General features: G+C 37.6%; 1 protein-coding gene across 4 annotated transcripts in view; it reads right to left on the reverse strand.

The window, feature by feature from the left end:
- Positions 1 to 17,784, reverse strand: part of GREB1L (GREB1 like retinoic acid receptor coactivator) — a 269,600-nt gene that overhangs the window by 22,825 nt on the left and 228,991 nt on the right. For all 4 annotated transcript variants that reach the window (XM_074200527.1, XM_074200530.1, XM_074200531.1 and 1 more), the window contains 6 exons: positions 16,014 to 16,353; positions 8,505 to 8,620; positions 7,134 to 7,378; positions 5,573 to 6,132; positions 3,807 to 3,909; positions 46 to 201 (listed from right to left, as the gene is read on the reverse strand). In XM_074200527.1, the coding sequence (XP_074056628.1) occupies positions 46 to 201; positions 3,807 to 3,909; positions 5,573 to 6,132; positions 7,134 to 7,378; positions 8,505 to 8,620; positions 16,014 to 16,353 (1,520 nt within the window). The remainder of the gene's footprint in view (positions 1 to 45; positions 202 to 3,806; positions 3,910 to 5,572; positions 6,133 to 7,133; positions 7,379 to 8,504; positions 8,621 to 16,013; positions 16,354 to 17,784) is intronic.

Raw genomic sequence — 17,784 nt, forward strand, 5'->3', positions numbered from 1 at the left:
ACCTTGACATTCAGCCCTGGAAAGTCTGACTCAGTTTGTACTAACCTTGCTTGATTCCAGCCAACTTTTCCGTGAAGACTGGACTCATAAGATTATACTTGGGATCGTGCACGCTGACATCAAAAGGCATTTTGCCAAAGTTTTCGACATCAGGCCAGGGCTCCCTCTCCGACAGACCGACCTCGTTGATCTCCTTGTGACCTGAAGCAGAGAGCAGACAGAGGTGTCCGACTTTGAGCAAGCCAGGAAAGAAGGAAGGAAGGAAGGAAGGAAGGAAGGAAGGAAGGAAGGAAGGAAGGAAGGAAGGAAGGAAGGAAGGAAGGAAGGAAGGAAAGAAGGAAGGGAGGGAGGGAGGGAGGAAGGAAGGAAGGAAGGAAGGAAGGGAGAAAGAAAGGGAGAGAGAAAGAAAGAAAGAAAGAAAAAGAAAGAGAAAGAGAGAAAGAGAGAAAGAAAGAAAGAAAGAAGGAAGGAAGGAAGGAAAGAAGGGAGGGAGGGAGGAAGGAAGGAAGGAAGGAAGGAAGGAAGGAAGGAAGGAAGGAAGGAAGGAAAGAAGGAAGGGAGGGAGGGAGGAAGGAAGGAAGGAAGGAAAGAAGGAAGGAAGGAAGGAAAGAAGGAAGGGAGGGAGGGAGGGAGGAAGGAAGGAAGGAAGGAAGGAAGGAAGGAAGGAAGGAAGGAAGGAAGGAAGGAAGGAAAGAAGGAAGGAAAATCATAAAGAGCAGAGACTGGAGAGGTCAGAAAGAGACATTTCATAAAAATCGGAGATCCTCTGCCACAGGGTAGGAGAAATCAGAATAAGGGACTGTTGTCAGATCTGTACACTAAAAAATGCAGCTTCATTTAAGAACCCCAGAAGTCCATGGAACCAACTCCAAATCTAGAACCGCCCAGACCAGCATAGTTTCTGGATGCATATTATTACTTGGTGGTCAGCTTCTAATTCTGCAGAACTGTTTAAACTTCCCCCAATATCCTGTCCTTCTAAATCAAACAATATCTCCCTACCCACGCATTCCGAGCTTTCAGCTTGAACAGGTTAGAATTGCACATGTATAGAACTTTTCAAATTTAATGTCTTTTCAATTTTAACATTCATGTTGATCCTCAAATGTAACATGTGCTAGTTCCTCCCAATTTTTCTTCAGTTCAGAATGGAATGCTATAATCAAATAAAATTTGCAAGTGTGGAAAAGTTATTTGCATTCACTTTTAATGACATAGGAGCATAGCTGTAGGAATTGATCTTTTGTCCCATACAGCAACATTAATATTTCAGTGTGTCTTTTCAAAAATCCATTTATGTCTATCCTAATATAGGAGGAAGTAATAAAGTCAACTAGTTAAAAAGAATCATTAACTCAAAAGAACTAGATTTTCTCATCTACAGCCAAGGTTCACAGATCAATTGTCTTAAAAATCATTATTGTTAGATTAAAGTCCCAAATGGTTATGACCTGATACAAAAATCATCACTAAAATCCTATTCAGTCTGGTTATTACACTGGGCTAAAGAAGTGGTTTGGGGTTCTCAAAGGTTATTCCTAGGGGGACAAAAGTTTAGCCAGAACCAACCATCAAATAAGCCAGTGGTGGACCGTATGATTTGTTTAAGGACTGGCTAAGTGGTACAGAGGATGGAGCGCCGGTCCTGGAGCAGGAAGACTCATCCATGTGAGTTCAGTTCTGGTCCCTTACAATACTCGTAGAGATACTTACTAGCTGTGTGACCCTGGACAAGTCACTTAACCTTATTTGCTTCAGTTTCCTCTACTATAAAATGAGCTAGGGAAGGAAACGGCAAACCATTCTAGTATATTTGTCTTGTTTGGGGTTTTTTTTAGGTTTTTTTTTTTGCAAGGCAAATGGGGTTAAGTGGCTTGCCCAAGGCCACACAGCTAGGTAATTATTAAGTGTCTAAGGCCAGATTTGAACTCCGGTACTCCTGACTCCAGGACCGGTGCTTTATCTACTGTACCACCTAGCCGCCCCATTCTGGTATATTTGTCAAGAAAAATTTCTTCAGGGGCATTGGGGATGCTTTATGAATAGTAAGATGACTGAAATTAAAAGCATCTGGAAATGAATTTAATCCAGGTAGAAGCCTGGATTAGCTTGTGTCTAACCCAGTACCATTCAGAAGCATGCCAGGGTTTGCAGAGTCCACTTTACAGGATACATGGGCATCTGACTAGTCTTAAAACTGAGGAGAGTGGGGATTGCATGAATGTAAACTGGGGAAGAGAGAAATATCTTGCTTATGAATGTATATAGTTTTTTTCTTCAGCCTCCACTCCTGCCTATCAATGAAAAATAAGAATAAAATGTTTCTTGAGAGTAAGATTATCTTTTACACCTATGGGAAAAAGATGGACAATATTTCATAATTGTCACACAGGACAATCAGAAAGTAACCTACCTAATCTAAAGTGGCTAGTCTACTAGCCTACTCAGTTCTACTTTGGAGTGAGCTCTCTAGATTCATTTTAAGAAACGACCCTAAACCAGCCTAGGCCTTAATGATTGGAGCAGAATTCACAGGCCTTCCTTGTTGTGGCTGTATCCCATAGGGCTACACACAGGGAAGTGCTAGTAAATGTTTAACAATGAATTTCTGTAAAATTAAAAAACTGTTAAAATGACATAACATAAAATGTTATGGAACTTTAAAGTATAATTTATTTTGAAAAATTTCTCCATCACTTTTCCCAAGTCTAGACAACTTAACAAGACACAATATAAATCAAACCCTGGTTTGTAGCATTTGCCAATGTCTAAGACACAAATGCTCACAAGGAACATTTTAACCATCAGTTCTCCTAAGTCAATAGGAGCTGCCTCCAGCATGCTCTTGATTAGACTTAGCATCTGCTTCATTTTTAGGTATAGCAGGTCAAGATATCATTTCCTCCTGTGCAACCTTCTCACTGTTAGACTTGGGACCAGAGGAGCAAGATGCTTAAACTTAGGGGAGTGAAAAGAAAGTCCAAACTGGAAAAGAGATATGGAAAGTTAGTCCTGCTCACTGAACTTCTTTCTCCTTCTTACCCAAAGGAGGGAGAAGCCTCTGCTTACTTTCAGTACAAGACCAAAAGCAAAGCACCTTATAAACCTTAAAGCACTATATAATAAACTTGAATTATCATTAATACTGGTAACAACAGGCATCTGTTTGGCTACTGCCCTCATCAAGCACTGTTATTCCATGTATCTTACTGGAAATAAGGAAATGATTTGAAATTCCATTTTCCTCAGCCATTTAACTGTCTTGTTAATGGAAACAGGAGAAAACCCACAAGGGACTGAGGCCGATGAAGATTAGAATATGTTCTGGCTACTTGGGTAGCACAGTATGAGAACATGACAACATTAGATTTCCTGGTATCTTAGTAGCTTCAGTTCTTTCATCCAGTCATTACCATCTGCCTTTACAGCATTGGCAGAACCTTCGACATGGGTCATCCCTCCAACTTCTAGAATATGAACTTCTTTTGGCAGCAGGGTCCATCCAGTTCACTATTCTCTGTCTCTAATGCTTACCACAGTACTGGTCCATAGTAAGTCTTCAACAATCCACTTTTCCATTCATTCACTCAGCAAAATAGTTACTAGGCACCTATTAATTCACCCACCATGATGTCCGTTGGGGGATACAAAAGAAACCTTCAAAAGACTTCTACAAATGACCATATCAGAAGATTTAAGAAACATGGGATAATTTAATTTTCTTTCAATCTATACCCTTCCATCACCGTTACCTCCTTCGTTTTATTTCACAAAAAGGCCTTTGAGAATTCTTGGGCCATACTTACTGATATTAATCTCTTCTTCGTCATACACATCCACCTCCAGTAACCTGATGAGCATGCGGAAGAGAATTCTGAGGAACTGCAGATAGGAGCCAGTCTTTCCCACCTGATGGAAATATTTTAACGCAGGAGAAGGAAAACAGAATGGGAAGAGGGGGGGGAAAAAATAAACATTTTAATAATAAACAAACATTACATTAGTAAAAGAAATGCATCAGTTACTTCCAATCAGATGTTATTTCTTTTTTTTTCCCTATACACATGGAAAACCACTTTTATCAAAAAGAATAAAATTATATAAAAATAAATATAAAATCCAGTAAAATATTTTCATCATTTATGTTCTGGTAAAGTTACTGATATAGTAGAATGATAGAAATTGGAATTGGAAGACACATCAGAAATCATCTAGGGGTAGGCCAAAATACATTAAATAGTGAGCTGGAAGCCTGAGTTCAAATCCAACCTCTGATACTTACCAGCTGTGTGACCTTAGGCTAGTCACTTAACCTCTTTGTCTTTGTTTTCTCTTTTTACAGATGAAAATAATAATAGCATCTACTTCCCAAGTTATAATGAGGTTAAAATGAAATACCATCAAGAAAGCACTTTGTAAACCTTCAAGTTTTCTATAAATACCAGTTATTATTATTTAATAAAAAGCTGAAATATGTATGCACACATTAACATGTAATATAGTATTTAAGCTTAACTATCAAGAGCAACAAGGAATTTGTTACCTATAGAGTAGCCTCTTCCTTTTATAATCATCTCTAAATATCAGAAAGTTTGTCTTTTCATTGAGTTGAAATCTGCTTCCACAGAACTTTTTTCTGTAGGGCCAGGAAGAATAAGTTCGGTCCCTACTCTTTAAAAAAAATTAAGGATTTATTCTAATTTTAATAACTGATTTTAGTGCATAACACATGATAGTTTTACACATGGTTTCTCTATGCTTCAATTAAGATTCTTGGTCTAGTCTTTCATTGTCATTCACTTTTCCTCGTTTAAACATTTTTTTTATTGGTCTAGTCTTTCATTCTCATTCACTTTTCCTCATTTAAACATTTTTTTTATTTGTTGCATCTATTTTTTAAAAAGGAACAAGGTGGCTCAGTGGATAGAGTACTAGAGGTGGGGTCAGGAAGACTGAGTTCAAATCTAGCCCCAGACACTCACTGCTGTGTGACCCTAAGCAACCTCTGTTTGCCTCAGTTTCCTCATCTGTAAAATGAGGATAATAGCATCTATTTCTTATTTTTTCCTTGATGTGATGATAAAATAAGAGAACATATGTAAAGTGCTTTGAAAACATAAAATATTTATTATTAGCTATTTTATCATGTGTATTCTGTTCTTTGGATATTTCAGATTATTTCTAAAATGGCTTTTCTTATTTTTATATTCCTAATACTGGTCAATTTTCAATTCCATCATTTTTTCCATAATATCAATGTTTCATAATTTATTTAATTTTCTTGTTGGAAATTCCCTATTGGAGATAAATAGGTTGTTTTTAGTTTTGGGGTGGGATTTACAATAAGAAATAATAGTACTATAAAAATCTTTGAACAGATGGCTCTTTTTTTTATAATGCTCTGGGCTTATTTTCAACTCTATAATTATTGGGGGACCCTTATTCTTTAAGTCATCTCTTATGTCACTCATAGATGTTCATACCCTACTAATTCTCAAACCTGAGAAATCTGTTTATCCCGGTTCACTCTAGCTAGGATCCATAAAGTAGGCTCTGGATAGGGGGCAGTTACCTGTGGGGGCCCTGTGAGCAGCAGCCTTCGAGGATGGAAGGTCCGGGAACCAGTGGCATCCCCCTGGTTGCTATAGTCGGCATGATGCTGCCGGGCAGCTGTCCACTGTCGGTAATAGAGGGACTGTTCCTCACTGGTCATATCCTTGTGCAGAAAGGGTCTCAAAGAGCTCACCCATGACACATCTGCATGGGGAAGGAGCGAAGAGGAGGAAGGCAGCTGCCCGCTCTTCTGAGAACCCAAGAGGGAATAGGCAGCTTTGGACAGTATCACGATGCGAGGAAGGGCCACATGCAAACCCCTGCAGCCTTTGATGGGCTGCCCTGGCCACTGGAAAGTCTGGGATGTGGAGGAGGAGGAAGAGGAAGGTTTGGAGGTGGTGCTGCTTGCCATCTGATGGCCCAGGGAATCGCACTCTTGCTTCAAGGGATCCCCTGTGGTGGGTTCCGGAGAAACTCCTTCATCAAGCCTTGAGCTGTTGGCTGCATTTTGGAAGCTGAGGGTCGAGGGCTGCTTCTGGGCTGCACAAGAGGAGCTCACTCCATTCTCCGCTATGGAACCTTAAAGAGACAGGACAAATCACCCCACATTCACCCAAAAAGGATGCTCAGTAAAGACTGCCGTATGGTTTCCATACTTTTTGAGCCTCTCTAAACCACCTCTGGAGGGGCAGAAGACCCCAGGGATCATTGCCCTATTGATTTCCTCTAGCTACTAACAAAAATACCAATAGGAATAAAAGAGAAGTACTGCTTTTGATGAGGCACCAGTCAGGGATGTAATTATAAGTAGACTATTAATCTGGATCAGATTTTGTTAACAATACATTACAAAAATTTGTACAAGAGACTAATTTACAGATCTGGGGGATTCTTACAAACTACCAGTAATGGACTCTTCTACCCCAAAGAGAGGTTCTACCTCCATTACATTTGGCCAGCCAGTCAGTTGGTAGAGGAAAATCCATTAGCAGCTACATCATCCCTATTAGGACAAGGAGTAAGAGGGTAAAGAAAAAGAGTAACCCTTACAAGTGAATAACCCACGCCTAGCTAGCCTACTGAGAATCACCAATTTGGTAGAATATTGGGTGAAGGAAGGAAAAAATAATATTAACATCACTGGTGGGTTAATATTTGATATTGAAGTAATTAGCAAAGTCATTCCAGCAAATGATACCTTAAAGCCTCTGGAACTGGAAGGATTTGACTAAGGTTAAATAACCAAATTATACTCTACCATAATAACCAACATGATTTTTTTCAATATTTCTGATACACTAAGGGTTAGGGGGAATTGTGAAAATGAATGAGAATTCCTTTGGGTAGTTGACAGTTTTTTTCATGAAATGTTTTGTTGTCAATTTTCTAATTATCCCTTTCTAGTAATCCTGTGCCAGAAGTTGCTAAAGGCCACTGTAAAAGCAAGATCCATCCCTACTCGCTCTATTGTCTCAGCTAAATAAATAACCTTCCCTAAGCCTTCATGTATACACCTTGCTCCTTTCTTTGGAGAATCCCTCCTAAGGAAAGATATAAGAAAGAAGAACCAAACCACTAACCCGAAGTTCCGGTGACCACACTGCTATTGCTCTGGGGTCTCTCCAGATCAATCAGCAGTTCATCAGAGTCATTTTCACTGACACTGGTTCTTTCATGCTCCTTCTCACTAAGATCCAGGGCAACGATGGGCCCTCGGATGACTTCCTTGGAGACATAGCAACATGCCAGGCCCACCTCCTGTTCTAAGGCAGTTCGAGTTAAATAGCTCGAGTCAATTAACCGGAGGTCACAGTATTTCAAGGACCTGTAAAAAAACAAAGATTTGAGTGCCTTTTCTGAACTTTGTTGTGTTTGCATATTTGTTTATTTGCAAGAGCTATTTCCAATGTGCATTGGATCTGGTATGGGTCATCTCTATTTCTACCTCCATCCCCTCCATATCACCAACAATGAAATTTCCCACTTCCACCAAATGCATGAGGGAACAGGGCTGCTTATGGAGATCACTGGAGATGTACACAGCTACTGCACCAACGGCATGGTTCTCTAGAACCTGTTCTCCCCTGCGAAGGCAGGGATCCTTCCCCTGAAGCTGACAAACAGCACAGGATGGAGAAGTGCTCTCTTTCTCTTTCTCACACTCCCCAGCTATAAGCTCAGAGCTAGGCACCATTCTAATAAATTTCCTTTAAAGGTCCGCAGGTGTACCCAACTACAAAAATGTAGAAACTCCTCCAGTAATAGGGATTAGGGCCTGAATTTGTGATTCTTCTGAAACAGGGAATTGCCCGATGAGTTGAGAAAACTCCCTCTACCAACTCAAGTCAGCTCCTTCCCTAGAATTTTAGAGGTCAAATGATTTTTTAGTATAGATCACAGCCAGGATAATTATAGTTTTTTTCTGGCTTCAAGGCTGTCTCTCCACTTACTTTGTCATATCATTCCTTTACCAAACATCATTTAACATTTTATCAAATAATCCATGAGTGATTAGTTGTCTAATTTTCTAAACACATTCTATAATCTTTGCTCATAAAAGTAATAAAGTCTTTAAAAAAAGGATGTTTCCAAAGCAAAATGTTTTGTGAGTTACATATTTGGATCAACAGGAATAAAGCTCACAGATCAATAGGACTGTGTTATTTTGGCAACCCAGAATAGAGACTACTTTTTTCACCAGTAGTATGGCTGCCCTCCCCATCTAGTTGCCTCCTCTAACTTTACCTGTGGATTTCTCTAAAACTAAGGTGTCTTCTTTTTTCAAGGTAGTAGTTTTGAGATATCCAGATGATAGAAAAACAGATAGGATTCCTACACACCTATAGTAATGTGCTTTGAGCATAGACAGAAAATGAATCCATTATTAACCCTTCTTGGCTTTAACCTTTGCTCTAAACAATGACTGGTGGAGGTGATTATTTAAATAGTACCTGGGAAAAGTTTCTCCAAGAGGGTCTTTTCCAGTTAATATTACAATACAAGGTAGACCTTCTAAATCCTGATAGGTCCGAGGGATCCACTCTTCTTGTTCATTTCCTCTCCAGCTCTACAGAAAGAAATTCATTTAGCAAAATTAAGTTTCTCCTATTTCAGGGTCCATCTTCACTTAGATCTGTGGAATTAAATTCTACAACTCCAAAAGAATGCCAATTTAGTAGATGAATAGAAGAGAGCAAGGTTTTTTTTTGGCTAGGTAATAAGGTCAAGTGACTTGCCTAAGGTCATACAGCTAGGTAAGTATTATGTGTCTGAGGTTGGATTTGAACTCAAGTCCACCTGACCCCATGGCCAGTGATCTGTCCACTGTGCCAACTAGCTGACCTGAGATCAAGGATTCTTAATTCAGGGTCTATTAACTTTTTTTTTTTTTTTTTAGGTTTTTGCAAGGCAAACAGGGTTAAGTGGTTTGCCCAAGGCCACACAGCTAGGTAATAAAGTGTCTGAGACTGGACTTGAACCTAGGTACTCCTGACTCCAGGGTCGGTGCTTTATCCACTACACCACCTAGCCGCCCCTAAAGATCAAGGATTCTTAATTCAGGGTCTATTAACTTTTAAAAATTAAATAGTCTGATAGCTGCATTCTAATATAACTTTTCCTTTATAATCTTGCATATTTCATTTTATGCATTTAAAAACATTATTCTAAGGAGTTTATCCAAGGACTTAAGAATCTCTGGAATACAGGGATGCATTATTCCCCAAAGGAGTCCAAGGTACAATATGACTTATAGTTTTCATTCCAATTTCTAACACTGGATTATTATTAATAGAAAAGAGAATGTTTGTGAACATTGGATGAGATCATATGTTTGAAATATTTTGCAAATTTTGAGTAATGAAACAAATATCAGCTATTATATTTTATAGTGATATAAAACACAACGAATTGAGTAGTGGTATACATTTTTATCTCATCTGACTTAGTGAAAATGACCCCAAAACATTCTCTTCACATATAAATATCTTGGAGTTTTTTGTCTAAAGAAGTTTTTTTTTGTTTGTTTCTTTTCTAGGTTACACTTCAGACTTACTTTACCAGGCTACAGAAATATCTCTCCACAATGGAAGTTTACTCCGCACTTCACTCTATGGAAATGGCCTGCACTCCCTCTGACTGTCTGATTTCCCTCAGAATTTTCATTTTAAGGAGAATGCTTGGGGCCAGCCATCTTTTCAGTCTTCCTCGGGCTATACTCTTACTCTCCTGGATTTTCTCTACAATGCCTTTGCTCTGGGTACCTTCATCTCTTTCCTCCCCAACCCTCACTTTACAGTTCCCTTACAGGTCATGTTTATCCCAACAGAATATAAGTTTCTTGAATGCAGACTGGGACTATCTTTCTTTTTTCTTGTTGGTAACTCTAATGCTTTGCACAGTGCTTTCCAAATTTGTAAACTTAATTTAAATAGATACTACTTTCACTGGGAGAATTAATCATCAAATAAATATTACTAGGAAGCTGATTCTTTTCCTTTCCTTTGCCATTTCTGTTTTATTTTATTTTTAGTATTTCAAAATTATAAATTGCTATGTTTACTTTAAAGCAAAGACTTGGGGTCTTCAAAATTACTAGCCTTTCCAAAAGGTTATTCTCTAAAAGACTTTTAAAAATCTAAATTTCCATAAAGATGTCCAGATGTGATAATTATTTTATTAGCATTTTAGTTATCTATTTTGCTACAAAAGTTTATTATTTAGAATAACTAATTACTATTATTAAAAAATAAAATTCTGAAGACTGTGTTTATGCTTTCATTAAGGGTTTATACACTAAAAGATAGGCTGGCTTAGTGACTGCTATTGTTCAGTTGTGATCCCTTGGACCATAGCCAATAATGTCCTTGGGGTTTTCTTGGCAAAGACACTGGAGTGGTTTGCCATTTCCTTCTCCAATGGATTAATGCAAACAGAGGTTAAGTGACTTTTTCAGGGTCTCATAGCTAGTAAGTATGTGAGGACAAACCTGAATTTATGTTTTCCTATCTCTAGGCTCAGAACTCTATCCACTAAGTCCTCCAGTCATTTCTAAGGTTTAATAATACCAGTGATCAAAAGTGAGACCAATGACCAGGGTATAAAGATTTGGGAGCTAATAAAAATACAACCATGCATTCAGAATATTAGCACATTTAAAAATAATCAAAGGGGTGTGGCTAGGTGGCGCAGTGGATAAAGCACCAGCCCTGGACTCAGGATTACCTGGGTTCAAATCCGGTCTCAGACACTTAATAATTACCTAGCTGTGTGTCCTTGGGCAAGCCACTTAAACCCATTTGTCTTCTAAAAACAAACAAACAAAAAAACCAAATAAAAATAATCAAAGGGTACCAACTAAAAACTAGAATTTTAAAAAGCCACTGAATAAACATAAGATATTAGGATAGAGAATAACATCTTCATCTGCTTATGTCTTGAAGAACAGTGGAGTCTACTGAAAGGAAACTAATCTTGAAAAAATAGCCATAATTCTTTCAATTTGAAATTGTCTTCAGAGAAGCCTCAATTCAAGCATAATTTAAGGCAGAAGAAGAACATGTCATAATTTGCTTGTCTGTCATTTGGAGTTGGACATCCTGAGTAATTAAATTCAAGTTCAGAAGGTTTTTGGTATCTTACAATTCATTTCGTCAGAAAGAAAAAATAAAATGGCATTAAGAATGAAATGTTTTAGGAAAATGCCACATGACAGAGAATGCAATCATTTCTTCATTTGACTGATGCATATTAGCTGAACCACCCTGGTGAGAAGATTCTTTGAAAGATATGAATGATACTGTTCATTAATCCTTTTTTCTTTTAAAGCACTTAAGAGTTTATTTTGGTGTGGATTGATCATTATTTTCCTATTATCTATAGGATCTGAACAGCCTTTCCTGGGAACCTCATTAGTCTACTACAGCCAAGTACACTGAAATCATGGGGGTGGGATAACAGTAGCTATACTGAATAGCCAAAAGTAGTTTTGTCTTCGTTATTAGCAAATAACGAGCAAATAACAAATATCATTTATAACCTTGGTGAATAGTACTCCAATCACAGAAAAATGTTTTTCTGTTACAATGTTAGTTGCTCAGATATCTCTATCAAGTGACCATGGCCTTAAAATGAGTTGCATTCCAAAAGAGCATTTAACATTAAAACACTGATAGTTTTATAAATGTCAGAGCAATGTGACCATATGTTTAAGTCCAGGAATGGCTTTGAAACGCAATGTTAAGCAAACCTCTTTTTTCTAATGGATTCATCTGACCTTCTGGAGAAATTTCTTTCCCTTCCTCTTTCTATTTGTCCTTCTGTCTCTCCCTCTATGTATGAATTTTAGGCAAATTACAAACTGAACAAAATGTAAAACAGGACAATTGGAAATAGAACTAGAAACAGAAATAGAGATTGCAGACAGATGAAAGGGAGAGGAGTGGCAAATAAATTGGTAAAGTGTTAACTACTTGATAGGACTAAGACATAGTCTTAACTATGTTATGAGCATCTTATTATATTTTCACATAAATACTTCCCCAACTGCTAAAAGAAGAGGTTACCAAAAAAAGTCTTTATCTGTCCTGGTAATTTTGAGATTTTAAGACATTTTGACATGGGGGTGGATGGGTTGGGGTCTGGAAGAATAGGTGATCATATTAAACCATACACGACTACTATGGAGACACCTTCTTTCAAGGGTTCCTTAGGGCTGAGCTGGGATACTATGTGGAACACCATGCAAGTACCATATACCAACAAGACCAAGGTTGAAAGCAGTTATTCAAGGAAATTTCAGTACTACGCCAAGGCTATTCTAGGAAGCAAGCCTAGACTGGATGAGGCTGGACAGTCTACTTCTCAATCCACCTGGGCTGTCTGGTCCTGGTTTACACTGGTCTGAACCATTTGAAGTTTCACAATCTCAGAATTGTTTTGGATCCTCAGAGATTATTTGAGCCTAATTCTTCTAACACAATTAAAACAAGAGCAAATAACTATAAATTCTATTTCAATATCTCTGATTACAAAAGAAGCATATTGGGTCTGGACCTTGAGACTATTTCTACTTTTGGAGATGTTAGGGATAAAAAGAACTTGTGGTGGCTGAGACAAAAAATGGAGCTGTCCATTGGGAAGTTCTGAATTAGGATGTAATATTAAACTCACATGGCTGGGATTCTGCAATTAAACAGGATTTTGTTAGAGGGTACCACAGAAAATGTATGCCTTAAAGGATAGGTGCTGCTTTACTATGGCCTTTAAAGGCCCCTTCACCTTTATTTTATTTTAGTCAATGCAAAAAAAAAAAAAATAGCTCAGCATGGTGATTTTAGTTTTCTCCCATGGGACTTTGGGAGTTCAAATATACTATCAAATTAGCACAAATGACTAAAGGATCACTAAAACAGGATAAATATTTATTAGAAACCCCAGAAAATTATCTTAAGTACCAATTCTCAGGTAGAGAGTACAGGGAGTTAGGGTTACTCTATCTGAACTCCTTCAGCTTCCTTATTTTGTTAGCACTGTTCAAATATTATATACATTATAATTCTCATTCAACAAACATTTTTTAAGTGTTACTATATGTTTGCCATATTGCTAGGCATTGATCATCTTCAAGTGCAACAATCCATGAATTGGAGAGAGTTCTGGGTGGAATAAGGAAGATTCATCATCCTAAGTTCAAATCTGACCTCAGATACTTACTAGCTCTGTGATCTTGGGCAAATCATTTAGCCTCATTTACCTCAGTTTACTCATCTACAAAAATAAGCTGGAGAAGGAAATGGCAAACCACTGCCAAGAAAACTCAAATAGGGTAACAAAGAGTCAGAAATGACTGAACAACAATGCCCTTCAAGTTCAAATGCTTCAAACAGCCAATGGGACAAATTATAAGTGCCTGAAGGTACCATGCTTTTAAAGGCAGAAATAGGGGCTTACAACGGGAATCTAAATACCCTGCCCCTCATGTGAACTGAGGTTTTATGAGTAGCTACCTCTTATAAATTAGGAGAAACAGAAGATTAAAAAAAATTTGTCTTAAATTTCCCTGTTATTCATTTCATGAATCCAATGTTTCTTTGCTAAAATCTCATCAATGATTATCATTTATAATGGTGAATGTGTCATATTACAATAAAAAATTAGAGGGAGATGTGATATTTATCCTTGTGGCAGAATAAGACTGTGCTGATTTTAACTTAAGAAAAGAGTTTCCCCCTTTGGCAGACTTTTGTTATCTTCTCAGTTGCTGTTCAATCTGACACAAAACACTCCACAAAAGAAGATTAGTAAATGGCGCTCTTTTGATGTTTAAGACAAAACAGATGGCTGTGTGTTATATTCGTCTTAAACAAAGTCAGTAAATATTTAACCAAATACAGCAATTTCCTTTTTGTATCATAGTTGGAGAGTATGAATAACAACTAGAGTTGCTAAAAAGCAAGCTTAGTTTTAGAGTCAGAAAAGCCCTTGGAAGTTTAGTCCAATTTCTTTATTTATTTTACAGACGAGGAAATTGAGACCCCTAAGGGAAATGATTTGCCCAAGGTCATACAAATAGTAAGTGGCAGAATTAAGATCTGAATCCAGGTCCTGACTCTAACTCTAATGCTTTCAACTGTACACCATTTCTCTTGGATTACCGAGAAAGCAGATAAATTGTAAGACAGCTAATTGAAGACAAAGATCCCTGAACCAGAGGTTAGAGTTCAAATAGGGCAAACTTAAATTAGCTAAAGGAAAGGCTCTTTTTTTTTTTTAAGGGCTTTTTTGCAAGGCAAATGGGGTTAAGTGGCTTGCCCAAGGTAACACAGCCAGGTAATTATTAAGTGTCTGAGACTGGATTTGAGCCCAGGTACTCCCGACTCCAGAGCCAGTGCTTTATCCACTGCGCCACCTAGCCACCCCAAGGAAATACTTTAAAACAGAAAGGGAAGCTGGAGGGAGAGGTGAAGATAGGAAGACTAAGTCTTGAAAGTTTAGTATAGTTGACTTTTCTTCTGAGGCAGCTAGGTGGTGCTGGAGGGATGGCCTTGAGGTTAGAAAGGCAGGCGTTGAGTCGCTGACACTGGGAAAATTGATCAGAACCTTCCTCAAGGGAATATGTTGAGGATAAGAGGAAATAACATCTATGAGGTGCTGTACTAACAATAAAACACAATAATGCTAGTAGTTATAGTGGTACTAGTAGTGGTAAGAGGAGGAGGAGGAATAAAAATGGAAAGACCAACTACTGAAAATGAAGAGCCAAGGAGTTGAGGTGGGACTTGAGGAGAATAAAAGTGCTTTGAAACAAGTGTTGCCGGGGAAAGTAATTGGGCCTCAATAAGAATTGAACTGAGAGAATGTAGATCAAAGAATACTTCTTTCATTCACTTTACTTTTTTTTGTTTTTTTTCTTTTGGTCTATCTTTTTGGCCTATCTTTTCTGATTAATATGGAAATATGTTTCATGTGATTACACACATACAATCTATATCAAATTGCTTACCACTTTAAGGAAGAGAGGGAGGGAGAAAAACCCGGAACTCAAAATCGTAAAAATGAATGCTAAAAGATTGTTTTTACATATATTAGGAAAATACTATTAAAATAGCTTTGAAAATAAAAAGAAAAGAATTGAACTGCTAAGACTACTAGACTGAAGGTACTAACTGGGGAGAGCAGGGAAAATGGGTAGAAAAGTCTCGAAGACATAACAGAAAGCACAATACTCAGTGAGTGTGAGTAGGATCTGTAGTAAAAGTAGGTCAGTCAAGATGGGTTGGAGATTGGTATTAATTAAAATGAGACCAGGTTAGGCTGGAATAATTCTTGCTCCCTGTATCTATAATTATGAAGCTAAATTCCTCAAAAAGGAATTATAGATCTAGAACTGCAAGGGATAATTCTCTCATTTGATAAAAAAAGCAACTTGAGCCCAGAGAGACTGGCTTACCTTAGGACACTCAGGCAGTGTCAGAGACAGAATCTGAATCTATGAACTCTAATTCTAAAGCCAGAGGCTAAGTGGCATACCAGATAGAGCATTGCACTTGGAATCAGGAAGAACAGAGTTCAAATACCATCCCAGATACATAGTTGTTATGTGACTCTAGGCAAGTGATTTAATCTAAGTCTCAGTCTCCTCATCTATAAAATAAAGGTATTTACAGAACCAACCATGCAGGGTTGTTGTGAGGATCGAATAAGATGATACAGATAAAGCACTATATAAATGCTGATTATTACTATTATTATCATTTCTCTACTATACCACACATACTGTTATTTAATGAAAATTTCATAAATTTGTCATGAAAATTAAATACTAAATATGAAAAGAATACCAAATAATGAATTTGTTCATAATTGCCACAAAGATCAATTCTCAGGCTTCCATGCTAGAGTGGAGAAAAACATGAATAATTGGTAAAAAGGAAAGGTAGAAACGTCTATCTGTTGCTAACCTTTAATCGTGCCACAAAGTGACTGGCGATATTCAGTTCTGAAGCCGGGTTCCCAAGGATGATTTCAAAACGGTACTGTAAACCCAATTTATCCCGCACCTCCTGCAACCTCTCCTTTGCCAGCATAGCTAGCTGCACGGAGGGTACCCTAATGATCAGCATGTGCCCCCGTCCACTCTTATCCTTTCCTGGCGAGCTGATGAGGTCATCCATGATGCTGAGTGTTTCAGGTGTACTGTGGTCTCGCAGAGATGCCATGGTGGTGAGGGCCATCAATGCTTCTGAATACTGTTGAATGAGAAGATAGCAGCGGATAACCATGCTATGCAGCCTGGGGTACCTTAAAGGAAATAGGCACAATAGTGTGAATTAGTAAAGCAGGCTGAACTTGAAGATCTCCAGCAGTTAGGACTGAGGAAAGCCTGGCCATGGGGAGCCTTTGCAAAACAGGGCCCCACCACACTGAGAATTCTGAGATCTGGGGCTACCTTGGCAAATGAAGTCCAATCAGATTTTAGTGGGACCGAAGAGTGAATGTGAGTAGGAAGGAAACACAGAGATTCATTATTTGATTTTTTTTTTTTTGCCTCTCTTCTCACCCCCACCACCATTTTACAAAAGAAAAAACTATGGTTTAGAGTGGTTAAATGATTTAAAATATATAAAGGAAATAAATGCCAGAACTGGTCTTGTGATTCAATCATCTTATGACACAAAACTTCTCTTTACAGAAGAAGAAACTAAAGTCTAAAATGATTAAATGACTTAAATTACAAAGAAAATAAATGCCAGAAAATAAATTGTGATTCAGTGCTCTTATGATACAAAACTTTTCTTTTTACTATGCCAAACTGTCTCACTAAAAAAATTGGGTTAACCAATACCTTGGCTTTAGAAATCAACCAAAATATTTAAGTGCTTATTACTTTCTAGGTGATAGAGACATAGATAAAAATGTAAATCCTTGCTCTCAAAAAATTTACATTTTATTGGGGGGAAATAACATAAAAATGTTTATAAATGTAATTATTTATATATATGTAATTATTTATATATAGTAAGAAACACATATGTCTGCATATATATATATTATATATATGTATAAACAAGGTAAATACAAGAGAAAGGAAACTAGTAGTTGGTAGTGGGGAGAATCAGAAAAAGCTTTATAGAGTTTGAGCAATCTTAGAGAGATTCATCTAGATCCTGAGGAGAAGGGACTTCAGGACATGAAGGTGATCATAGCAAAGGCACGAAAATGGAAGGTGGAACATCATGTGTAAGAAATAGCAAGGAGGCCAGAATGGCTGAAGTATAGAGTATAATAATATGCGATGAAACTGGAATGAGAGAGTAGCCAGGCTATGGAGGGCTTTAAAAGGTAGAATTTATATTTTGCTCTAGAGGTAATAGGGAGCCACTGGAGTTAATGAATAGGAGAATAACATGATTAGATTTTTGTTTAATGATAACAGTTGCTAGTATTTATACATATCACTTTAAGTTCTGCAAAGCACTTTATTTTTGTTGATTTTTTGTTTTTTGATGATCTCATTTTATCTTATAATAACATGAGGAGTAGATGGCATTATTATCCTTGTTGTCGGTTAGTCATTTTCCATCACATTTGATTTTTTTGTGACCTATCTGGGGTTTTCTTGGCAAAAATATTCAGTGATTTGTCATTTCCTGTGCCAGTTCATTTGACAGATGAGGAAACTGAGAGGAAACAAGGTTAAGTCCAGGGTCACAGAGTTAGTAAGTGTCTGAG

Source organism: Macrotis lagotis, chromosome X (assembly GCF_037893015.1).
Source record: "Macrotis lagotis isolate mMagLag1 chromosome X, bilby.v1.9.chrom.fasta, whole genome shotgun sequence".
NCBI classification, from domain to species: Eukaryota; Metazoa; Chordata; class Mammalia; order Peramelemorphia; family Peramelidae; genus Macrotis; species Macrotis lagotis.